Genomic DNA, 27,039 nt, shown 5'->3' with positions numbered 1-27,039 from the left:
AGACATAAGCTACGGACAACGAAGGCAATTTCATTTTAGCGATGGCAATTTGAATGCACAGAGATACCGTGACGAGATCCTGAGGCCCATTGTCGTGCCATTCATCCACCACCATCACCTCATGTTTCAGCATGATAATGCATGGACCCATGTCGCAAGGATCTGTACACAATTCCTGGAAGCTGAACATGTCCCAGTTCTTCCATGGCCTGTATACTCTCCAGACATGTCACCCATCGAGCATGTTTGGGATGCTCTATATGGATGTGTATTACAGCGTTGTCCAGTTCCAGCCAAGATCCAGCAACTTCGCACACCCATTGAAGAGGAGTGGGACAACATTCCACAGGACACAATCAACAGCCTGATTAATGCATATCTGTATTCCCAGTCATGTGAAATTCATAGATTAGGGCTTAATTTATTGATTTCAATTGACTGATTTCCTTATATGAACTGTAACTCAGTAAAATCTTTGAAATTGTTGTATGTTGTGTTTATATTTTTTGTTCTGTTCTGTTCTATTTTTATATACGCTACACCTAATATAGAAGAGCCATTTGAATTTAATTCACTTATATTTCATTTCATTCAAATTTGAATTGCAATTCTGTATCCTGTTTCCTACTTCAATTCAAATTCAAGAATTTATGAGGCATTCTCAATGCAATTCTGAATTGAGACCAACCCTGACACACACACACACACACACACACACACACACACACACACACACACACACACACACACACACACACACACACACACACACACACACACACACACACACACACACACACACACACACACACACACACACACACACACACACACACACACACACAGTGCCCTTGAGAAGGCCCACTTCACCTGGACTACCTCAGTTACAACACAGTGTGAGACACTCGGCAAGCTAACAAATAATGACAAGATTATGACACCCCACCTGTCGAGTGGTGGCACACACACACTGTGGGACTCCGAGACCATACAGAGGAGTACTCAGAAAGATGGAGAGAGACTGAGAGAGGTACAAAACACACATCCCTCTAGAAGTCATTATAGCCGTTGTATTCGACATAATCATTTTTCATGAACATGCTCTACGTATGCTGATGTTTTATACCACCTACTACCAGACAATACCATCACACCGTTCATTCAATACCAATCCATCCAGACTCAATAGAATCACTGATTGTGGATATCTCACAATGGAGCAGTGGCGATTTTAGCATGTAAATCTTGGTGGGGCATGCCAGCAAAGCCATTACACAACACAACACTAAACAATACATGAATTGCACTATAACGGTGACAAACTGTTAGGGCCTACATAAAGCTGTCCCAACAGCAGAGCTTTCTTTTCTTTTCACTCTATCAATCCTTACCACTGCTACACCTGGCTATCAGCGGAGGCTCGTCTGGCAGTGAAACAGTTCATTCAGCCTCATTTACTGCCTTAAAAAAAAAAGTGGTTTCTACTGACAATTGAGATGTACAAACTATGGCATAAGGGAATGATGAGCGGATAAGAGGCTAAGATTAAGACATTAATGCGCGAGCTAAGACGGACGTAGTCAATATAAATATTTGTTCAGCACTTTTGAAATGTACAGCGACAGAATTCAGAACATGGGCCGTTCTTACACTATTCTCCCTGTACACCAAGTGAGAACCGTAGGACAAATAAAGGGGCTGTAGGAGAAATAAAGGGTGCATATAATCAGACAATGAAAGCTCTTACAATATTTGATGATTACATTTCTCTAAAACAAGCTAAAGGCTACATGTGTACCACCAAGTCAGAACAGTAAGTGAAATTAGGAGGGGGAAAGGGACCAAATTATTAGGGTGAGGCACATGGGCTACTAACATCTTACTACACAACATACACTTAGTATTACTTTCTTAGCTACAGTATACATATCTCCCTGGCATATTACATCATTTATGCAGCAGCATACAATACATTTTTGGACTCACGTTTGTGCTGTGCTTACTTGAACAAGAAGGTGGCGCAGCAGTCCTTCTTGTGGGCAAATTTTTTCATCAAACTTTGTCATCAAAGTCTGGCATTCTCTGGATTTATGGCGCTTTCAAGACATCAGGGAACTCGGAAAACAAGGTCAAATCATGACGTCAATGATCTTCAGGTCGGCGCTCAAGAAAGCGGCCTCAGTTCCCGACTTAGAATTCTGAGTTGGATGACTGTTCAAAATGTATTTTCCCAGTCGGAGCAAATTATTTTCAGAGTTCACAGTTGTCTTGAACTCACTGAGATTTTCCAGTTCCGAGTTTCCAGTTGCTTTGCGCAGCAGAAGTCATGCTGGATTGACAGCATGGCCAATTTATTCAACCATTTCTGGCACATGGTGTTGCGCGTGAATGTTTTTCTTTTTAATCTTGGAAAAGAGACCTTTAAACCCAGACTTGGATCACACACCCTCTCCACCGAATAGCCGGGAATGCAAAATAGTGATTGCTTAGCCACTGATTCCTTCCAAACCACTCATTGTTGAATTTGCGATTTCAAACTTTTTGTGTAATGTTTATGTCCAATAGCCGATGAGCACCGATACGTTTTGTTCATAATTTCTCTTCATATGACAAGGAATGAATAGGATTTACCAGTAGATTGTCAACGTAATTCATGATGATGACTGCTTGTCTAGCTCGCTAGCTAAGATTTTGAAAGTATGATGTTGACATGATCAGTCCAATCAAAGCTACGGTAGATATAATGTGATTTGACATAATTTTATCTGGGGCCAATGACCTTGAGCCTTCTTGGAAGGGCACTACTAATGTAAATCTATGCCAGCATCCAAGGGGGCTTGAACTTTCTAGTCCCCATGAGTGACAGAACACTGAGCCAGTCACGGCACAACTAGAGAAGATTACCAACCCCTATGCTCTGTATTTTCCACTGACTGCCCCTCCACCACAGAAAGCACTGAGCTAGGCTGAAACACCTGAATTTTGGAGCTGCCTTACTGAAGAATGCAAAAAAGAAACCATGTTTGTATGCAGCTTTAAAAACTCAATAAACATTGTTTTACATTGTTTGTAAACTGATATGTGACATGCATTATTGCCAAAATAATATGCAAAACAGGCAACAACAACCAAAAGAAAAACATTGTTTATTTTTTTGCTAAACAGCTGGGGCTCAAAACACATGATTAAAGGCTTGATTAAGAATGAGGTTAAAGACTTGATTAAGAATGAAGCCTATATAGAAAGGTCCATCCATATTCCATTGCAGTGGCGACCCATCATTCAGAGCCCCACCTGCCTTGAATGACGGGTCGCCACTGCAATGGAATATGGATGGACCTTTCTACATTGGCCTCATTCTTAATCAAGTCTTTTTAAACTCTATCATAAAACTCCTACAACACTCTTAATATGGCAAAGTGTGCGGTTAGATAAGCAAACATAGGCTACTTAGTACCTCCTCTCTCCTCCTTCTACCCCCAACCCTGATATAGACATAATGTCACGTCCGTTGTTGGAATGAGACCATGGTGCAGCGTGGTAAGCATACATCTTTCTTTATTTGATGAACACCAAAAAAACACCAAAATATAAACGAACGTAATGTTCTGCAGGCTACACAGTAACTATACAAAATCAAGATCCCACAATCTAAGGTGGGAAAAAGGGCTGCCTAAGTATGATCCCCAATCAGAGACAACGATACACAGCTGCCTCTGATTGGGAACCATACTAGGCCAACAAAGAAATAGAAACCTAGATTTGCACACCCAAGTCACACCCTGACCTAACCAAATAGAGAATAAAAAGGCTCTCTAAGGTCAGGGCGGGACAGTACACCCCCCCCCCCCCCCCAAAGGTGCGGACTCCGGCCGCAAACCTGAACCTATAGGGGAGGGTCCGGGTGGGCATCTCGGTGGAGGCTCCGGTGCGGGACGCAGATCCTGCTCCGCTTGAGGCTCCCCCCACTTCGGTGGCGCCTTTGGTGCGGGGATCGTCGCCGGGGACTCCGGACCGTGGATCGTCGTCGCGGACTCCGGACCATAGATCGTCGTTGCGGACTCCGGACCGTAGATCACCGCTGGAGGAACCGAACCACCGATCGTCGCCGGAAGCTCCGGCCTGGGAACACTCGCTGGAGGCTCCGGACCGTCGCTGGAGGCTCTGGACTGGGGACCGTCGCTGCAGGCTCCTGACTGGGGACCATCTCTGCAGGCTCCTGACTGAGGAACGTCGCTGCAGGCTCCGGACTGGAGACCGTCGCTGGAGGCTCTGGACTGCAGACCGTTGCAGGAGGCTCCGGACTGCAGACCATCGCAGGAGACTCCGGACCTTGGATCATCGCTGGAGGCTCCGGGCCATGGATCATCGCTGGAGGCTCCTGTCCATGGATCATCACTGGAGGCTCCGGGCCATGGATCATCACTGGAGGCTTCGGGCCATGGATCATCACTGGAGGCTTCGGGCCATGGATCATCACTGGAGGATTCTTGCCATGGATCATCACTGGAGGCTTCGGGCTATGGATCACCACTGGAGGCTTCGGGCCATGGATCATCACTGGAGGCTTCGTGCCATGGATCATCACTGCAGGCTTCGTGCCATGGACCATCACTGCAGGCTCCGGGCCATGGATCATCACTGGAGGCTTCGTGCGTGGAGCAGGCACAAGACGTAATAGGCTGGAGACACGCACTGGAGGCCGGGTGCATGGAGCTGGCACAGGATATACTGGACCGCGGAGGCGCACTGGAGGTCTGGAGCGTAGAGCTGGCACAACCCGTCCTGGCTGGATGCTCACTTTAGCCCGGCAAGTGTGGAGCGCTGACACAGGATGCACTGGGCTGTGCAGGCGCACTGGAGATACCCTGCGTAGAGCTGGCGCAGGATATCCTGGACCGAGGAGGCGTACTGGAGACCAGGAGCGCTGAGCTGGCACAACCCGTCCTGGCTGGATGCTCACTTTAGCCCGACAAGTGCGGAAAGCAGGCACAGAACGCACCGGGCTAAGGGTGCGCACTGGAGGCACGGTGCGCAGAACCGGAAAACATGATATCTGAACCGTGACCAACTCCTCATCGTAATTAGAGGGAGTTGGTTCTTGTTCCCACCTTTGCTCCGCTCGCCACCCCGTGTGCCCCCCAAAATTTTAGGGGGGAGGCTGCCTCTCGGGCTTCCTTCGTTTCCTTGATTCCTGGTTTCGTCGCCGTTGTTCCTCCCTCGCTGCCTCCGTCTTCTCCCATGGAAGGCGATCCCTTCCGGCCTGGATCTCCTCCCACGTCCAGGATCCCTTACCATCCAGGATATCCTCCCATGTCCAGGATGTCTGCTCCTCCTGGCCACGCTGCTTGGTCCGTTTGTGGTGGGATCTTCTGTCACGATCGTTGATGGAATGAGGAGAAGTTGCAGCGTGGTTAGCGTACATCTTTCTTTATTTGATGAACACCAAAAAAATGTATATATATAAACGAATGTAACGTTCTGCAGGCTACACAGTAACTATACAAAATCAAGATCCCACAATCTAAGGTGGGACAAAGGTCTGCCTAAGTATGATCCCCAATCAGAGACAACGATACACAGCGGCCTCTGATTGGGAACCATACTAGGCCAACAAAGAAATAGAAACCTAGATTTGCCCACCCAAGTTACACCCTGACCTAACCAAATAGAGAATAAAAAAGGCTCTCTAAGGTCAGGGCGTGACACATAAGTTATTACATTATTGATTATGTGCTTATGGGAACAGAAGCACAATCAGCCGTATACTGTATATTCTGCTGAGATTGTCCCTGCAGCAAGACCCCGTTGCTTATTGAGTCTCCTCTGCTGTCAATAGGCTGGGAAGGGCAAAGCCTCCCTCCTAAAGAGCAATATAAGAGCGAGCTCACAGAGGCAATCACCTGCTGGGAGGATGCAGGCATTGACCTGACCAAGTACCTGCAGGCTCCTGAAGGAAGATACCACGGGAGGTAAAGAACAATACTGACTCAAGATAACTCCACCAAACTCTCCCCAAAATAAACAGAGTCAGAGGCACACCTCAGACACATACACACTGACTAGGGTATACACATTGACTGACTAAGAGACACACACACACAATATCTTATGGACACACACTCGCACACCACACTGAAGAGATAACTAGAGCAATCACCCACACATTTATATTCAGTCCAATTCAACACAACTAAAAGCACTGAAGTATAAAATGCCTGACAAAAACCTGAGTCGACAGTCAAGGACAGTCCAGGGAGATAAGGCGATGATTGATTGAACATCCCATAGAGAAGTTAAAATATTGATGGGGAAAAAAGGAGGTAGGCTGTGGGTATTGCTACATTGTAACATACTGTAAGTGCATTAAGTCATTGCAGGTGCATTGCATCATTCAGCCTGCGATGTCAGGGCTGTTTTCCTTGTGGGCTAACATTTATTACAGAATGCTGCTGTGTTATGGCTATGCTGCTGTGTTAAGGCTATTTCTGAAGAGAGCTAACCTCTCTACCCTAGTAGTAGCCATGTTATTACAGTCCCTCTGTCTGTGAAAATGTGACAACTGGATAGGTGTTAGAGTATAGGCCGACACCACAGATAACTATTGTGTACTATCACCTTGTCAGTCACCATATACAGTATACTGTGGTATATTATGGTCACATGATGTGAATCCATTACGACCTTGACATGTATTCTCTGTCTGTATTTCTATAGTAGAGACCAATAGTGGAGGCTTCCCAGCTTTTTAGGCTTCATGGCAAACACATCTCTTTACTTAAAAATCAATACATTTCACTTAGAAGTGATTAATTAGGTAACAAATGTCAATTTGAATGGGAACAAAATAAATACAGTTGAAGTCGGAATTTTACATACACATAGTTTGGAGTATTTAAAACTCGTTTTTCAACCACTCCACAAATTTCTTGTTAACAAACTATAGTTTTGGCAAGTCGGTTAGGACATCTACTGTGTGCATGACACAAGTAATTTTTCCAACAATTGTTTAGAGACATATTATTTATCTGTATCACAATTCCAGTGGGTCAGAAGTTTACATACACTAAGTTGACTGTGCCTTTAAACAGTTTGGAAAATTCCAGAAAATGATGTCATGGCTTTAGAAGCTTCTGATAGGCTAATTGACATCATTTGAGTCAATTGTGGGTCTACCTGTGAATGTATTTCAAGGCCTGCCTTCAAACTCAGTGCCTCTTCGCTTGACATCATGGGAAAATCCAAAGAAATCAGCCAAGACCTCAGAAAAAAAATTGTAGACCTCCACAAGCCTGGTTCATCCTTGGGAGCAATTTCCAAACGCCTGAAGGTACCACGTTCATCTGTACAAACAATAGTACGCAAGTATAAACACCATAGGACCACGCAGGAAGGAGGACCGCTCAGGAAGGAGACGCGTTCTGTCTCCTAGAGATGAATATACTTTGGTGCGAAAAGTGCTAATCAATCCCAGAACAACAGCAAAGGACCTTGTGAAGATGCTGGAGGAAACAGGTACAAAAGTATCTATATCCACAGTAAAACGAGTTCTATATCGACATGACCTGAAAGGCCGCTCAGCAAGGAAGAAGCCACTGCTCCAAAACCGCCATATAAAAGCCAGACTACAGTTTGCAACTGCACATAGGGACAAAGATCGTACTTTTTGGAGAAATGCCGTCTGGTCTGATGAAACAAAAATAAAACTGTTTGGCCATAATGACCATCATTATGTTTGGAGGAAAAAGGGGGAGGCTTGCAAGAGGCATCATGAGGAAGGAAAATTATGTGGATATATTGAAGCAACATCTCAAGACATCAGTCAGGAAGTTAAAGCTTGGTCACAAATGGTTCTTCCAAATGGACATTGACCCCAAGCATACTTTCAAAGTTGTGGCAAAATGGCTTAAGGACAACAAAGTCAAGGTATTGGAGTGGCCATCACAAAACCCTGACCTCAATCCTATAGAACATTTGTGGGCAGAACTGAAAAAGCGTGTGCGAGCAAGGATCCTACAAACCTGACTCAGTTACACCAGCTCTGTCAGGAGAAATGGGCCAAAATTCACCCAACTTATTGTGGGAAGCTTGTGGAAGGCTACCTGAAACATTTGACCCAAGTTAAACTATTTAAAGGCAATGCTACCAAATACTCATTGAGTGTATGTAAACTTCTAACCCACTGGGAATGTGATGAAAGAAATAAAAGCTGAAATAATTCTCTCTACTATTATTCTGACATTTCACATTCTTAAAATAAAGTGGTGATCCTAACTGACATAAGACAGGGAATTTTTACTAGGATTGAATGTCAGGAATTGTGAAACTGAGTTTAAATGTATTTGGCTAAGGTGTATGTAAACTTCCGACTTCAACTGTATATTCTTGGTTATATAACCTGCAATTATTAATTGAGAGGATCCTTATGGTTTCCTGGCATTTTTTTTCTGAGCACCAGTTAAGCGCAGATGGACGTGACAGTTAGTGCAACAAAACTAGAAAGTGTTTCAGCACAACCCCCCTCCCATCCTAAACCCACCCACAGGTTCTCCGCCCTGCAACTGTTGAGCTTTTCAGTGATTTTAACCGTTATTTATTGCTGTTCAGTCATTTCTCTTGGACGGAGCTCCACCTGGCAAAAGCCAGTCCCCCCCCCCCACTCTGACAGATTGGTAAAGAAGAATGCTGGCAGCCATTCCTATTAATCTGTTAATCCTGAAAAACAATGGCTGAGCCTGCTGGACCATAAGCTTGGGCGCCAGTATTGTGTCAGAGAAGAGAGGGCCTGCCAGGCATGTTGGTCCCTGTGATGGCAAATGAGAGATTCTGATACAAGGTGGCATTTGCTGTTTCGGGTGTCTGTATGCTGTATGAGTCACATTAGCACCCATGGAGGCAGTGGAAGGATGGGTCCCTCAGATATTAGATCATTCTGTCACCGACTGTGCCACACCAAGACCTGTTCTGTTTTCATTGACAGTGAGCACAAAACATATCTCTACAACAATAGAATATCTCATTTCAAAATCAATTTGACATTGGATGACATTTCAAAAACTTCTCATCTAGATCGTCGTCAGCTCCTTGAGTTAATAAAAATGCTAAACGTATTCTTTGGCACATTAAAACTAGCTCTGTCTCTGTGTATTTAATATCAGTGCTGGGTAATTGCTGTAATATGAATGTGCTTTAATAGGGAAAGGCAGCCACCACTGATGGTGCAGCCTGAGAAAAGCCTTGTTATCAGCCATCAGCATGAACCCAATGTAATTAATAATCGTCTAAGCGTATTAATGTGAATAATCACCTCGCCTCACTTCCTGTGATAAGTCATGCACTTCTGAGAGAGAGAGGAAAGAGAGAGAGAGAGAGAGAGAGAGAGAGAGAGAGAGAGAGAGAGAGAGAGAGAGAGAGAGAGAAAAGGAGAGAGAGAGAGATGAAAAGAGAGAGAGAGAGAGAGTGGGGGGAGGAGAGAGATAGGAGGGGATAAAGAGAGAGAGGGGAGAGAGAGAGGAAGAGAGAGAGAGAGAGAGAGAGAGAGAGAGAGAGAGAGAGAGAGAGAGAGAGAGAGAGAAAAAGAGAGAGAGAGAGAGAAAAAGAGAGAGAGAGAGAGAGAGAGAGAGAGAGAGAGAGAGAGAGAGAGGAGAAAGAGAGAGAGAGAGAGAGAGAGAGAGAGAGAGAGAGAGAGAGAGAGAGAGAGAGAGAAAGACACCTTGGGGGAGTGCCAGCTCAGCCCTCTCCTGTTCTCCTTCTCCTGTGACCCCAATTCTGGGCTACAGTTTAAATCGAATTTGAGTGAGGACGAGCGGGTCAGGAAGCCCTATGGGGAGCAGAGAGGAAGGAGAAGGAGGGAGAGGAACTGAGCCCCAATTCATTTCAGTCTGGAATAACAGAGTAGAGGTGCTGCTGCTTACACTTACAGTAAGTGGTGGTCAGAGCCAAAGGCTAGGAGGAAATCTGTGGACTTGTGGATAGTAAATTCAAACCAGTGGGACAGTGTGGTTAAAGCACTTTAAGGTCAAAGTAAATATGTGGTTGCACTTTAAAGGCCCAGTGCAGTCAAAATTTCCTGTGTTTTATATATATTTTCATACTATGAGGTTGGAATAATACTGTGAAATAGTGAAAATTATGATAATGTCCTTTTTAGTATAACAGTTGTTTGAAAAGACGGCCTGAAATTTCTACCTGTTTTGTTGGGATGAAGTTTTGGCCCGCCTGGTGACATCAGTTTCCCCCTACCCACTCAGACCACAGTCCTAGCAAAAGTCTTGCTTGAGAAATTGCTAAGTTATTTTTGTTTGTTTTTGACAATTTTAATCGAAAACATTCAAAGGTACTTAATTTGAATGCTCCCGAGTGGCGCAGCGGTCTAAGGCACTGCATCGCAGTGCAAGAAGTGTCACTACAGTCCCTGGTTTGAATCCAGGCTGTATCACATTTGGCCATGATTGGGAGTCCCATAGGGCGGTGCACAATTGGCCCAGCGTCGTCCGGGTTTGGCCGGAGTAGGCCGTCATTGTAAATAAAAATGTGTTCTTAACTGACTTGCCTAGTTATTATAAAGGTTAAATAAATAAAATAAATACAAAATAATTGTTACCGATAAATTATTTGATATTGAGATAAAAACAGCTTCATTGGACCTTTAAGCACTGTTGGGTAGGCTATATGTTTGTTGTCAATGTTTTCGTTTTCAGTTTAGCTCAGAATAAACTGGTGGTTTGATCAAAAAATATACTTAGTGTACAAAACATTATGAACGTTTTCCATTACATACAGTGCCTTCGGAAAGTATTCAGACCCCTTGAATTATTCCACATTTTGTTACGTTACAGCCTTATTCAAGAATGGACCTACAGCAATCTACACACAATACCCCATAACGACAAAGCGAAAACAGGTTTTTAGAAATTTCTGCAAATGTATTAAAAACAAAAAACAGAAATATCTTATTAGGCCGGCTCATAGCCTGTGACAAAAATGAGGGGACACGAACAACAGGTATAGGCCAATTAAAAATGTTCTTTATTATAAACCAAACTATTAACTTTAAACTAAGAAAAAGGAATGAGGTGTGGAAGTATCATAATGTAAGGTGTATGTAAAGTGCATGGATGCGTGAATCTGTGTGTGTGAATATGACTGAGTGAAAACTATGCAAAACTACAAAGGAACAAACAAAACAGGATCATACCTGGAGGAGCAGAGAGAGAGAGAGAGATTAGTGAAGCAGCAGTTTAAATACCCTGAGCCCAGGTGACTCCAATCACTAATGACCCTCCTCTGCCTGCAGGAGGAACCGCCCCCTGCACTGCAGAGGAGGGGTCGTGACACATAAGTATTCAGACCCTTTTGCTATGAGACTCGAAATTGAGCTCAGGTGCATCCTGTTTCCATTGATCATCCTTGAGATGTTTCTACAACTTGATTGGTGTCCACTTGTGGTAAATTCAATTGATTGGACATGATTTGAAAGGCACTCACCTGTCTATATAAGGTCCCACAGTTGACAGTGCATGCCAGGAAAAAAACCAAGCCATGAGGTCGAAGGAATTGTCCGTAGAGCTCTGAGACAGAATTGATTCGAGGCACAGATCTGGGGAAGGGTAGCAAAACATTTCTGCAGCATTGAAGGTCCCCACGAACACAGTGACCTCAATCATTCTTGAATGGAAGAAGTTTGTAATCAATCGGGAGAGAAGGTCCTTGGTCAGGGAGGTGATCAAGAACCCGATGGTCACTCTGACAGAGCTCTAGAGCTCCTCTGTGGAGATGGGAAAACCTTCCAGAAGGACAACTATCTCTGCAGTACTCCACCAATTAGGCCTTTATGGTAGAGTGGCCAGACGGAAGCCACTCATCAGTAAAAGGCACATGACAGCCCGCTTGGAGTTTGCCAAAAGGCACCTAAAGGACTACTCTCAGACCATGAGAAACAAGATTATCTGGTCTGATGAAACCAAGTTGGACTGAATGCCAAGCATCACGTCTGGAGGAAACCTGGCACATTCCCTACGGTCAAGCATGGTGGTGGCAGCATTACTGTAGGGATGTTTTTCAGCGCCAGGGACTGGGAAACTAGTCAGGATCGAGGCAAAGATGAACAGAGCAAAGTACAGAGAGATCCTTGATGAAACCTGCTACAGAGCGCTCAGGACCTCAGACTGGGGCGAAGGTTCACCTCCAACAGGACAACGACCCTAAACACACAGCCAAAACAACGCAGGAGTGGCTTCGAGACAAGTCTCTGAATGTTGTTGAGTGGCCCAGCCAAAGCCCGGACATGAACCCAATCGAACATCTCTGGAGAGACCTGAAAATAGCTGTGCAGTGATGCTCCCCATCCAACCTGACAGAGCTTGAGAGGATCTGCAGAGAAGAATGGGAGAAACTCCCCAAAATACAGGTGTGCCAAGCTTGTAGCGTCACACCCAAGAAGACTCAAGGCTGTAATCGCTACCAAAGGTGCTTCAACAAAGTACTGAGTAAAGGGTCTGAATACTTATGTAAATGTCATATTTCATTTTTTTTTATCACAAATTTGCAAAAATGTCTTGTTAAATCCACTTTTTTGTATTTTTTTGTTAAGCCTTGATACAATTGAGACATGGAGAGACAATTGAGACATGGATTGTGTATGTGTACCATTCAGAGGTTGAATGGACAAGACAAAAGATGTAAGTGCCTTTGAACGGGGTATGGTAGTAGATGCTAGGCGCACCGGCTTGTGTTAAGAACTGCAACGCAGCTGGGTTTCACGCTCAACAGTTTCCTGTGTGTATCAAGAATGGTCCACCACCCAAAGGACATTCAGCCAACTTGGACACAACTCAATATTAGGAAGGTGTTCTTTTTCGATCTTGTCTCATCGCTGCAACTCCCCAACGGGCTCGGGAGAGGCGAAGGTCGAGTCATGTGTCCTTAACCCCCGCCCGCTTAACACAGAAGCCAGCTGTACCAATGTGTCGGGGGAAACACCGTTCAACTGACGACCGAAGCCAGCCTGCAGGCACCCGGGCCGCAATGTAGTACCTTAGGCCCCAAGGAAGGTGTTCTTAATGTTTTGTACACTCAGCGTATAGTTGGTTATGAATTTATTCATAGCTGTTTATCTGTTACTGTTTCAACTTTAGCTACAAGTGAATGGGACAACAGATCAGTTGGGCTGTTGGCTGCAGAGCCGGGGCAGGCAGCTGCTCCTGTTGTAGTTCCTTCCAGTAAGGCACTCAATTATCACTATTCATTCTGTGCATGGTCATGCTTACCGCAGCTCCCAACTACAGCTAGGCCCTGCCTTACACGACACAGAATTGGACCAATTTGGCCAGGAGCCTGTTGGACAAGTAGCCACACTGTCTAACAAAGAACAGCTTGCTTGGAAATAATGAGATTGCTTGTCTGTTAACAGCCTACATTCTAATTTGAGAGGATGACAGTTTTGTCTAATCAAAAACATGGGTCATGCTCTACTCTAACCCCTCAACATAGCCAATCCTGACTCAGGTATACTTGGGATCAAGTATTAATATACTATACGGAACAAAAATATAAACGCAACATGCAACAATTTCAACATGCAACAATTACTGAGTTTCTGAGTTTCAGTTCATATAAGGAAATCAGTCAATTGAAATAAATAAATTGGGCCCTAATCTATTGATTTCCCATGACTGGGCAGGGGCGCAGCCAAAGGTGGGCCTGGGAGGGCATAGGAGCCATGCCCAGCCAATCAGAATTAGTTTTTCCTCACAAAAGGGCTTTATTACAGACAGAAATAATCTTCATTTTCATCAATTGTCTGGGTGGCTGGTCCCAGACAATCCCGCAGGTGAAGAAGCCTGATGTGGAGGTCCTGGGCTGGCATGGTTACATGTGATCTGCGGTTGTGAGGCCGGTTGGACGTACTGCCGAATTCTATAAAACGGCGTTGGAGGCGGCTTATGGTAGAGAAATAAACATCTCTGGCAACAGCTCTGGTAGACATTCCTGTAGTCAGCATGCCAATTGCACGCTCCCTCAAAACTTTAGACATCTGTGGCATTGTGTTGTGTGACAAAACAGTACATTTTAGAGTGGCCTTTTATTGTCCCCGGCACAAGGTACACCTGTGTAATGATCATGCTGTTTAATCAGCTCATGAAACATGGGACCAACACTTTACATATTGCGTTCATATTTTTGTTTAGTATATAATACATGTACATGTATACTGGTCACGCAAAGAGAAAACTTAGCCTCTGTCTATTTTCTTGATATCAACTTACATTGATAGAAGCCACAATCTATCGGCAATATTAAAGCTGATCTACGACCTAAAAAAATAGAATAATAATAATTCACATTTGGTTGAACAACAGCTACCATTCCTATACATTTTTTATGACACCTGTATTGTTCCAGTGCATTGCATCTGCTTTTTTCAAGACCAAATCACCAGAGACAGAGCAGATCCTTCAAAGGGCCAAGCTAGCATACCACAGAATATTCAGCCTTCAGTGATTCTGGCTGTAACAGACCTGCATGAACAGAATAGGAGTGATTGAAGCCAACACAGAGAGAAGGCTGTGTTACATGTAGAGAATCAGAGAGGAATATATAAACTCAGCAAAAAAAGCAACTGTCCCTTTTTCAGGACCCTGTCTTTCAAAGATAATTTGTAAAAATCCAAATAACTTCACAGATCTTCATTGTAAAGGATTTAAACACTGTTTCCCATGCTTGTTCAATGAACAATGAACAATTAATGAACATGCACCTGTGGAACGGTCGTTAAGACATTAACAGCTTACAGACGGTAGGCAATTAAGGTCACAGTTATGAAAACTTAGGACACTAAAGAGGCCTTTCTACTGACTCTGAAAAACACCAAAAGAAAGATGCCCAGGGTCCCGGCTCATCTGTTTGAACGTGCCTTAGGCATGCTCCAAGGAGGCATGAGGACTGCAGATGTGGCCAGGGCAATAAATTGCAATGTCCGTACTGTGAGATGCCTAAGACAGCGCTACAGGGAGACAGGACGGACAGCTGATCGTCCACGCAGTGGCAGACCACGTGTAACAACACCTGCACAGGCCTCCCGGGTGGCGCAGTGGTCTAGAGCACTGCATCGCAGTGCTATGCTGCGCCACCAGAGTCTGGGTTCGCGCCCAGGCTCTGTCGCAGCCGGCCGCGACCGGGAGGTCCGTGGGGCGACGCACAATTGGCTTAGCGTCGTCCGGGTTAGGGAGGGTTTGGCCGGTAGGGATATCCTTGTCTCATCGCGCTCCAGCGACTCCTGTGGCGGGCCGGGCGCAGTGCGCGCTAACCGAGGGGGCGGGTGCACGGTGTTTCCTCCGACACATTGGTGCGGCTGGCTTCCGGGTTGGAGGCGCGCTGTGTTAAGAAGCAGTGCGGCTAGGTTGGGTTGTGCTTCGGAGGACGCATGACTTTCGACCTTCGTCTCTCCCGAGCCCGTACGGGAGTTGTAGCGATGAGACAAGATAGTAATTACTAGCGATTGGATACCACGAAAAATTGGGGAGAAAAGGGGATAAAATTAAAAAAAAAAAAAAAAAAAAAAAAAAAAAAAAACAACACCTGCACAGGATCGGTACATCTGAACATCACACCTGCGGGACAGGTACAGGATGGCAACAACAACTGCCCGAGTTACACCAGGAACGCACAATCCCTCCATCAGTGCTCAGACTGTCTGCAATAGGCTGAGAGAGGCTGGACTGAGGGCTTGTAGACCTGTTGTAAGGCAGGTCCTCACCAGACATCACCGGCAACAACGTCGCCTATGGGCACAAACCCACCGTCGCTGGACCAGACAGGACTGGCAAAAAGTACTCTTCACTGGTGATGGTTGGATTCGCGTTCATCGTCGAAGGAATGAGCGTTACACCGAGGCCTGTACTCTGGAGTGGGATCGATTTGGAGGTGGAGGGTCCGTCATGGTCTGGGGCGGTGTGTCACAGCATCATCGGACTGAGCTTGTTGTCATTGCAGGCAATCTCAACGCTGTGCGTTACAGAGAAGACATCCTCCTCCCTCATGCGGTCCCTTCCTGCAGACTCATCCTGACATGACCCTTCAGCATGACAATGCCACCAGCCATACTGCTCGTTCTGTGCGTGATTTCCTGCAAGACAGGAATGTCAGTGTTCTGCCATGGCCAGCGAAGAGCCCGGATCTCAATCCCATTGAGCACGTCTGGGACCTGTTGGATCGGAGGGTGAGGACTAGGGCCATTCCGCCCAGAAATGTCTGGGAACTTGCAGATGCCTTGGTGGAAGACTGGGGTAACATCTCACAGCAAGAACTGGCAAATCAGGTACAGTCCATGAGGAGGAGATGCACTGCAGTACTTAATGCTGCTGGTGGCCACACCAGATAGTGACTGTTACTTTTGATTTTGACCCCCCCTTTGTTCAGGGACACATTATTCCATTTATTTTAGTCACATGTCTGTGGAACTTGTTCAGTTTATGTCTCAGTTGTTGAATCTTGTTATGCTCATTCAAATATTTACACGTTAAGTTTGCTGAAAATAAACGCAGTTGACAGTGAGAGGATGTTTATTTTTCTGCTGAGTTTATGTGATGCTACTGCTATTCAGCTCTACTATTAGAAAGCATAACTAAATTTGTCTCTCTCTGAGACGCTTACATGTTTGTTCTATTCTAGGATGTGTGAGTTGAATATCCAAACAAGGAAGCCTGGGAGAGAAGGTGTATAGAAAGATAGTGTGTGAGTGAGCTGAGGTGAGGCCTGGCAAAGGTTTCACTATCTGCTTGTGGCAGGTTTTCCCATGCAGCATCGATACTCATATCTCACCCTCCATGCACCTCTACCTCAACATCCATGTCACTCTGAATCAAAAACGTCAACAGAAAACTGAGGCTAATGATGACAACTTTAACACGAAAGCTTCCTACACAGCATGAAACTGCAATGAGGACAAAAAGAGCAGCGGGTCGGTCCCGACAGAGATCACTGTGGCGCGGTCTGAATTTTTCATGCTGCGGTTCGGAGCTGAACTTTGGGATTATAATATTTTGGTTCTCCCGCAAATTATTTGGAAATGGTCGTCTTTATGCTTGTATGCGTCAGCCTACCTATTGTATTAAAAGCTTTGTCATATTATTCACACTTAGAATTTTCTGCTTAAAGTTAAGTAGCCTACCTCTCCTCTCCTAGTTGGGCATGCAAGATCATAGCAAGATAGCAAGATAGAACCAACAGACATGGTCGCCCTGTTCATGGCTCCTAAGCAACTTTGCAGTATTTCATTTTTTTTGTGCTATTTCTCGTAGGTCAGAAAGTCCTTTGCATCCTTTGTCCTTTGCATTACTACTTTTAGATATTAGAGCGGTGGTAACTCACCAGCATTTCGATGAGAAAAACAACTTTCCTGAACTGGATCCTTTGTTCGTACCCCCCAAGGCATTTACATTTATCCCAGAGACTGCTCCAAGATGCCGCCAGCGGAGAAGAGGTATTGAGGGTGGACTTTTAGTCCAACTCAGGAGGCGTGCATACCACCCACCATTTCCGAGTAAATTACTCGCTAATGTTCAATCCCTGGACAATAAAATAGACAAGCTCAGGGCGAGGACCTAACATACTCTGTTTCACAGAATCATGGCTCTCTCCGGATATACTGTCCCAGTCCATACAGCTAGCTGGCTTCTCAGTACATCCCGCAGACAGGAATAAAGCATTCTCTGGGAAAAAGAAAGGTATATGTTTTATGATTAACTACTCATGATGTGATTGTGGTAATGTACAGGAACTCATGTCCTTTTGTTCACCCGACCTAGAATACCTCACAATCAAATGCAGACTGCATTTCCTCCCGAGAGAATTCTCTTCGGTCATCGTCACACCTGTGTATATTCCCCCTCAAGTCGATACCACACACTTCTCTCAAGGAACTACACTGGACTTTGTGCAAACTTGAAACCACATATCCTGAGGCCGCATTTTGTGTAGCTGGGGACTTTAATAAAGCAAATCTGAGGAAAACGCTACCAAAGTTTTATCAACACGTTGCACTCTCGATCAACACTCTCGACTACTCCTACTGTCCCTTCCGGGACAGCTACAATGCCCTCCCCCGCCCTCCCTTCTGCAAATCAGATCACACCTCCATCCGAAAGTCAAACAGGAAGTACCGTTGTAAGGACTGTTCAACGCTGGTCTGACCAATCGGAATCCATGAATCAAGATTGTTTTGATCAACCGGACTGAGATATATTCCAGGCTGCCACTGAGAATAACATTGACGTATACACCAACATGGTGACTGAGTTCATCAGGAAGTGTATACACTGACACGGTGACTGAGTTCAAGTGTATAGGGGATGTTGTTCCCACTGTGACCATTAAAACCTATCCAAACCGAAAACCGTGAATAGATGTCAGCATTCGTGCAAAACTGAACCACCTCATTTAACCATGGCAAGGTGACTGGGAATATGGTTGAGTACAAACAGTCCAGTTATGCCCTCCGTAAGGCAATCAAACAGGCAAAACATCAGTACAGAGACAAAGTGGAGTAGCAATTCAACGGCTCAGACACAAGACATATGTGTCAGGGACTCCAGACGATCACGGATTATAAAGGTAAAACCAGCCACGGACAACTTGCCCCGGGCAAGCTAAACACCTTCTTCACCCACTTCAAGGGAAACAGTGCCGCTGACGCCGGCCACCACCGTTCCCATGGACTGTGAGCTCTCGTTCTCCGTGGCTGACGTGAGTAAGAAATTATATGTGTTAACCAGACGGCATCCCTAGCTGCGTCCTCAGAGCATCTGCAAAACAGCTTCAATTTCTCCATATCCCAGTCTGTTGTCCCCACTTGCTTCAAGATGTCCACCATTTTTCCTGTACACAAGAAAGCGAAGGTAACTGAACAAAATGACTATCGCCCCATAGCATTCACTTCTTTCATCATGAAGTGTTTTGAGAGGCTAGTTTAGGTTAATACCAACTCCACCTTACCCAAGACGCCTAGACCCACTGCAATTTGCTTACCGACCCAATTAATCCACACATGACGCATTCGCCATCACACTGCACACTGTCCTATCCCATCTGTTTCAGAGGAATACCTATGTAAGAATGCTGTTTATTGACTACAACTCAGCCTTCAACATCATAGTACCCTCCAAGCTCGTCATTAAACTCGGGACCCTGGGTCTAAACCCCGCCCTGTGCAATTGGGTCCTGAACTTCCTGACGGGCCGCCCCCAGGTGGTGAAGGTAGGCAACAACACCTCCACTACACTGATCCTTGACACAAGGGCCCCACAAGGGTGCGTACTCATCCCCCTCCTGTACTTCCTGTTCACCCATGACTGCGTGCCCACACACGTCTCCAACTCAATCATGTTTGGATTTTCAACCACACTGTCACTAGCCGGCTACCACCCGGTTACTCATCCCTGCACCTTAGAAGCTGCTGCCCTACGTACAGTTGAAGTCGGAAGTTTACATACCCCTTAGCCAAATACATTTAAACTCAGTTTTTCACAATTCCTGACATTTAATCCTAGTAAAAATACCCTGTCTTAGGTCAGTTAGGATCACCACTTTATTTTAAGAATGTGAAATGTCAGAATAATAGTTGAGAGAATGATTTATTTAAGCTTTTATTTATTTCATCACATTCCCAGTGGGTCAGAAGTTTACATACACTCAATTAGTATTTGGTAGCATTGCCTTTAAATAGTTTAAGTTGGGTCAAACATTTCGGGTAGCCTCCACAAGCTTCCCACAATAAGTTGGGGGAATTTTGGCCCATTCCTCCTGACAGAGCTGGTGTAACTGAGTCAGGTTTGTAGGCCTCCTTGCTCGCACACGCTTTTTCAGTTCTGTCTACAAATGTTCTATTTGCCCTGATTGAGATCAGGGCTTTGTGATGGCCACTCCAATACCTTGACTTTGTTGTCCTTAAGCCATTTTGCCACAACTTTGGAAGTATGCTTGGGGTCATTGTCCATTTGGAAGACCCATTTGCGTCCAAGCTTTAACTTCCTGACTGATGTCTTGAGATGTTGCTTCAATATATCCACATAATTTCTCTCCCTCATGATGCCATCTATTTTGTGAAGTGCACCAGTACCTCCTGCAGCAAAGCGCCCCCACAACATGATGCTGCCACCCCCGTGCTTCACGGTTGGGATGATGTTCTTCAACTTGCAAGCCTCCCCCTTTTTCCTCCAAACATAACGATGGTCATTATGGCCAAACAGTTTTATTTTTGTTTCATCAGACCAGACGACATTTCTCCAAAAAGTACGATCTTTGTCCCCATGTGCAGTTGCAAACCATAGTCTGGCTTTTATATGGCGGTTTTGGAGCAGTGGCTTCTTCCTTGCTGAGCGGCCTTTCAGCTTATGTCGATATAAGACTCGTTTTACTGTGGATATAGATACTTTTGTACCTGTTTTCTCCAGCATCTTCACAAGGTCCTTTGCTGTTGTTCTGGGTTTGATTTGCACTTTTCGCACCAAAGTACGTTCATCTCTAGGAGACAGAACGCGTCTCCTTCCTGAGCGGTATGATGGCTGCGTGGTCCCATGATGTTTATACTTGCGTACTATTGTTTGTACAGATGAACGTGGTACCTTCAGACGTTTGTAAATTGCTCCGAAGGATGAACCAGACTTGTGGAGGTCTACAATTGTTTTCTGAGGTCTTGGCTATTTCTTTTGATTTTCCCATGATGTCAAGCAAAGAGGCACTGAGTTTGAAGGTAGGCCTTGAAATACATCCACAGGTACACCTCCAATTGACTCAAATGATGTCAATTAACCTATCAGAATCTTCTAAAGCCATGACATCGTTTTATGGAATTTTCCAAGCTGTTTAAAGGCACAGTCAACTTAGTGTATGTAAACTTCTAACCCACTGGAATTGTGATACAGTGAATTATAAGTGAAATAATATGTCTGTAAATGTCAGCGTTGTACGTAGCGTTGTATGCGTACATTCTATTTATTAAAGAATGAACACTGAACAAACAAACAAACAAAACGAACCGTGAAGCTATATGAATAGTACAGACAGGCACCTAAACATAGAACAAGAACCCTCGAACACAAAAGGGAAAATGGCTATATATGATCCCCAATCAGAGACAACGATAAACATCTGCTTCTGATTGGGAACCATATCAGGCCACCATAGACATACAAATACCTAGACCTACAAAACCCCTAGACATACAAAAACCCTAGACAATACAAAAACTAGCATACCCACCCTCGTCACACCCTGACCTAACCAAAATATAAAGAAAACAGAGATATCTAAGGTCAGAGCGTGACAGTAAACAATTGTTGGAAAAATTACTTGTGTCATGCACAAAGTAGATGTCCTAACCGACTTGCCAAAACTATAGTTTGTTAACAAGAAATTTGTGGAGTGATTGAAAAACGAGTTTTAATGACTCCAACCTAAGTGTATGTAAACTTCCGACTTCAACTGTACATAGTCATGGAACACTGGTCACTTTAATAATGGAGCACTGGTCACATCAAATAATGTTTACATTCTGTTTACCCACTTCATATGTATATCAAATCAAAATTTATTGGTCACATACACATGGTTAGCAGATGTTAATGCGAGTGTAGCAAATTGCTTGTGCTTCTAGTTCCAACCGTGCAGTAATATCTAACAAGTAATCTAACAATTTCACAACAACTACCTTATGCACACAAGTGTAAAGGAATGAATAAGAATATGTACATATAAATATATGGATGAGCGATGGCCGAACGGCATAGGCAAGATGCAGTAGGTGGTATAGAGTACAGTATATACATATGAGATGAGTAATGTAGGGTATGTAAACATTATATAAAGTGGCATTGTTTAAAGTGATACATTTATTACATTTTTATTATTAAATTGGCTAGTCAGTATGTTGGCAGCAGCCACTCATTGTTAGTGATGGCTGTTTAACAGTCTGATGGCCTTGAGATAGAAGCTGTTTTTCAGTCTCTCGGTCCCAGCTTTGATGCACCTGTACTGACCTCGCCTTCTGGATGATAGCGGGATGAACAGGCAGTGGCTTGGGTGGTTGTTGTCCTTGATGGTCTTTTTGGCCTTCCTGTGACATCGGGTGGTGTAGGTGTCCTGGAGGGCAGGTAGTTTGCACCCGGTGATGCGTTGTGCAGACCTCACTACCCTCTCGAAAGCCTTACGGTTGTGGGCGGAGCAGTTGCCGTACCAGGCAGTGATACAGCCCGACAGGATGCTCTCGATTGTGCATCTGTAAAAGTTTGTGAGTGTTTTTGGTGACAAGCCAAATTTCTTCAGCCTCCTGATATTGAAGAGGCGCTGTTGCACCTTCTTCACCACGCTGTCTGTGTGGATGGACCATTTCAGTTTTTCCGTGATGTGTACGCCGAGGAACTTAAAACTTTACACCTTCTCCACTACTGTCCCGTCGATGTGGATAGGGGGTGCTCCCTCTGCTGTTTCCTGAAGTCCACAATATGTATTCTAGTCAAGGCCTATCCTATTTAACTATTACCGTTCATATTCTTCAGATATACTACATATTCTATCCATATACTGTCCATATTGTCTACACATCCAATCACATATATACCGTTTATATATATATACAGTACCAGTCAAAAGTATGGACACACCTACTCATTCAAGGGTTTTTCTTTATTTTTACTATTTTCTACATTGTATAATAATAGTGAAGACATCAAAATGATGAAATAACACAAATGGAATCATGTAGTAACCAAAAAAGTGTTTAACAAATCAAAATATATTTTATATTTCAGATTCTTCAAGGTAGACACCCTTTGCCTTGACAGCACCTAGAATGCTTTTCAAATAACAGGTATGCCTTGTTAAACAATCATTTGTGGAATTTCTTTGCTACTTAATATGTTTGAACCAATCAGTTGTGTTGTGACAAGGTAGGGGTAGTATCCATAAGATAGCCCTATTTGGTAAAAGACCAAGTCCATATTATAGCAAGAACAGCTCAAATAAGCAAAGAGAAACGAAACTCCATCCTTACTGTAAGACATGAAGGTCAGCAATCCGTAAAATTTCAACAACTTTCAAAGTTTCTTCAAGTGCAGTCGCAAAAACCATCAAGCGCTATGATGAAACTGGCTCTCATGAGGACCACCACAGGAAAGGAAGACCCAGAGTTACCTCTGCTGCAGAGGATAAGTTCATTAGAGTTAACTACACCTCAGATAGCAGCCCAAATAAATGCTTCACTGAGTTTAAGTAACAGTCACATCTCAACATCAACTGTTCAGGGGAGACTGCGTGAATCAGGCCTTAATGGTCGAAATCCTGCAAAGAACCCACTACTAAAGGACACCAATAAGAAGAAGACTTACATGGGCCAAGAAACACGAGCAACGGACATTAGACTGGTGGATATCTGTCCATTGGTCTGAGTCCAAATTTGAGATTTTCGGTTCAAACCACCTAGGTGAACGGATGATCTCCGCACGTGTGGTTCCCACGTGAAGCATGGAGAAGGAGGTGTGATGGTGCTTTTCTGGTGATACTGTCAGTGATTTATTTAGAATTCAAGGCACACTTAACCAGCATGGCAACCACAGCATTCTACAGCGATACGCCATCCAAACTGGTTTGAGCTTAGTGGGACTATCATTTGTTTTTCAACAGGACAATGACCCAACACACATCCAGACTGTGTAAGGGCTATTTGACCAAGAAGGAGAGTGATGGAGTGCTGCATTAGATGACCTGGCCTCCATAATCACCCGACCTCAACCCAATTGAGATGGTTTGGGATGAGTTGGACCGCAGAGTTAAGGAAAAGTAGTTAACAAGTACTCAGCATATGTGGGAACTCCTGTAAGACTGTTGTAAAAGCTGGTTGAAGCTGGTTGAGAGAATGCCAAGAGTGTGCAAAGCTGTCATAAAGGCAAAGGGAGCTATTTTGAAAAATATAAAATATATTATTTAACACGTTTTTGGTTACCACATGACTCCATATGTGTTATTTCATAATTTTGATGTCTTCATTATTATTCTACAATGTAGAAAATAGTAAAAAATAAAGAAAAACCCTTGAATGAGTAGGTTTGTCAAATTTTTTACTGGTACTGCATATACAGTTGAAGTCTGAAGTTTACATACACTTAGGTTGGAGTCATTAAAACTTGTTTTTCAACCACTCAACCACAGGACATCTACTTTGTGCATGACACAAGTCATTTTTCCAACAATTGTTTACAGACAGATTATTTCATTATAATTCACTGTATCACAATTCCAGTGGGTCAGAAGTTTACATACACTAAGTTGACTGTGCCTTTAAACAGCTTGGAAGATTTCAGAAGATGATGTCATGGCTTTAGAAGCTTCTGATAGGCTAATTGACATAATTTGAGTCAATTGGCGGTGTACCTGTGGATGTATTTCAAGGCCTACCTTCAAACTCAGTGCCTTTTTGCTTGACATCATAGGAAAAACAAAAGAATTGTAGACCTCCACAAGTCTGGTTCATCCTTGGGAGAAATTTACAAATGCCTGAAGGTACCACGTTCATCTGCCTAAAATAGCATTTGGGGGTTGGGTTTGGGACCAGTTCTTGCGGCAGCTAGTGGGAGTCGGACAGAAAGCCAGCAGGTGTGGGTGGGTGCGGTATGCGGTATGAAAAACTGCGGGAGAGGGATGAATAAATCAGTTAATTCATCTCGAGTATGTTTAACTTCTCCATGCAATCTGTTGTATAAAACCAAATCAGCTCACCGTTCTTCACCTGGAATCTACCATCTACAGTTGTTAGGATAAATTTTGTGACAATGGCCACTCAGGGACAACATGCGATGCTAAGAGTAAGTTAGCGAGTAAGTTAGCACTGACACCCCCAGCAGGTGTTCCACTCAGACGGCCTTTCAGTGTGCTCCACACACACACCATACACTCTTACACAACACACACAGTGATAGTTTTTCACAAAGAAACCTGCTGCTTGTTTGAAATGTTCCCTGTGAGCACTCCAAGAGGTCACCTAGAAGGTCAGTAGAGAACAAGAGCTCCTCTCTTCAAACATATCATTCAGAACAAAGATGTTTGTACACAATCCGAGCTGTAAACTGTCTTTAGTTTATACAAGTCCTGTCCTGTCCCATTCATCTCCAGCTCCAATGCCATAAAGCATAGCAAATGTATTACATTATGCAGTAGCTATTGAGGACAGGGGCTTTTACCTTTCCCTTATTGTTGAGAAAGTGATGAGTACACAATATAATATTCATCTAGTAGGATTCAAACTAATCCTGTTATAGTCTCTATTTGCACTCAGGTGTGACCTGAGCAACTGATGCCTGTTGTGTCCAGTTGCATGTGAGTGCGTGCATGTGTGTCCATTGTCATACCTTGCCTAACTGCGAGCGTGGTGGTGTAGACCAGGAACAGTAGGATGTAGTTGAGAAAGCTCTGGAACACTGGCGTGTTGGCGTGGTAGTCATCAGCCAGGTACTTGCTGGTCAGCCCAATGCCACAGATGAGCAGAGACAGGACCTGGCCCAGAGCCAGTGTTACTAGAAGTTCCCTGGAGAGGAGAGACAGGGAAGAAGACATTGTTACTACACACTGGTATTACAGCACAGATACTAAACCACTGACCGGAAAGGGCATTGGAATACAACTAGTGTAGTACAGTACATTCACAGCACTGCATGGCCAGAGAACAGAAGCTCACATGGTCATGTAAAACTCCTGTCCCTAGCTACAACAGCAGATCAACAGGTGTCCCCATCACCCACAGACCCATCTCTGCATCCCACTGACTCCCACAGAGTTGTCACCTTCTAAACTCATTATACTCCAGTCTCTCTAGCAGTGTGAGGCACATCAAGGGCTTCCAGTCTGATTTATATTAGGACAGGATTTACAAACACGCTCCATCAGCCATTGTGACACATGGCCTTGGTTCCTCTCATTCATCAACAGCTGGTTAAGGACACGAAGCTTCCTCACTGAGCTTACTGTACAGTGTTGTACAGAGGATGTGTCTCAAACGACACCCCATTCTCCATAACGTCTCCTCTTCTGGCCAATGACATCCTCCTTTATTCCCATATGCTGCTCTACTTTTTGAAATAAACGCCCTATTCCCTATGGAGCACTTTTTTTGGCCCAGGCCTGAACACACCCAACCTCTCAGGCCACTTGTGGAATCTTTCTATTTGATTGTATTTGTAGTAAAATACAATCGTGGGAGCTGTCAGTTCTGCCTCAGCTGGAAGAAAGAGCTGTCAATCAAATCTAAACACCCCCCCCCCCCCAGAGAAAGCACATACCAAATCAGCCCCATTCGCTGCTGCCTCTACACCTACACACTGGCACCGTGACAGGGGAGAACACACATGTGCACACATACGCTGGAAGAGCCAAATGCAGAGCCACTCCAGCGCAATATCTTTAAATATCTGCATATTCAGTACAGAGCTGTAGTAAAGGACCAACAAACAGGCATACACTCAAGCAAGTCAAGAGATTATTATTTGTTCCATTTACGCTCAGTTCATCTCAAATCTAATTAGTAATGCCTGGGAAATAATAGCAAGTGTGTGTGTGTCCTTATAGAGGAAAAGGTCAAAGGCCAGTGTTTGAAACGAGGTACACAATAATATGACACAAGCACAAACATGAAGAGGTAAACCAGACAGATGCATGGCGAGCTCGGGGAAACCAATTAGATCCAATATTAGCCCTGGAGCCTGGTCTGATCTTTCAGTTGGAGGGAATTAGTATGCAAAGCTTTCAGTGGCACAGACAAGTTATTAACAAACTGAGACGAAACAGTATAAAGGATAAGATAGCCACAACAGTGACCTGACCTGAGTGTTTCCTTTTAGTGAATATTCCAAGGTACTGCTTACGAGACACACTACAGGTGGTTGACAGTATCAAAAGACTATACTTGCTTGTTGTGATATTATTTTCCTTAAAAATCAGCTTAAACTATCTGCAGCATAAAAAAGGACAAACTACAGTTGGTAATTCACTCCTTTC

General features: G+C 44.3%; 1 protein-coding gene across 1 annotated transcript in view; it reads right to left on the bottom strand.

Annotated features, from left to right (window-relative positions):
* LOC139582984 (solute carrier family 35 member F1-like) overlaps nucleotides 1–27,039 on the bottom strand; it is a 122,628-nt gene that overhangs the window by 47,738 nt on the left and 47,851 nt on the right. Inside the window, exon 2 of the mRNA XM_071413545.1 lies at nucleotides 25,398–25,573. Coding sequence (XP_071269646.1) covers nucleotides 25,398–25,573 — 176 coding nt within the window. The remainder of the gene's footprint in view (nucleotides 1–25,397; nucleotides 25,574–27,039) is intronic.

This window comes from Salvelinus alpinus, chromosome 8 (genome assembly GCF_045679555.1).
Source record: "Salvelinus alpinus chromosome 8, SLU_Salpinus.1, whole genome shotgun sequence".
Classification (NCBI taxonomy): Eukaryota; Metazoa; Chordata; class Actinopteri; order Salmoniformes; family Salmonidae; genus Salvelinus; species Salvelinus alpinus.
The sequence above is the reverse complement of the archived record's forward strand: the minus strand, read 5'-3'. Positions and strand labels throughout refer to the sequence as shown.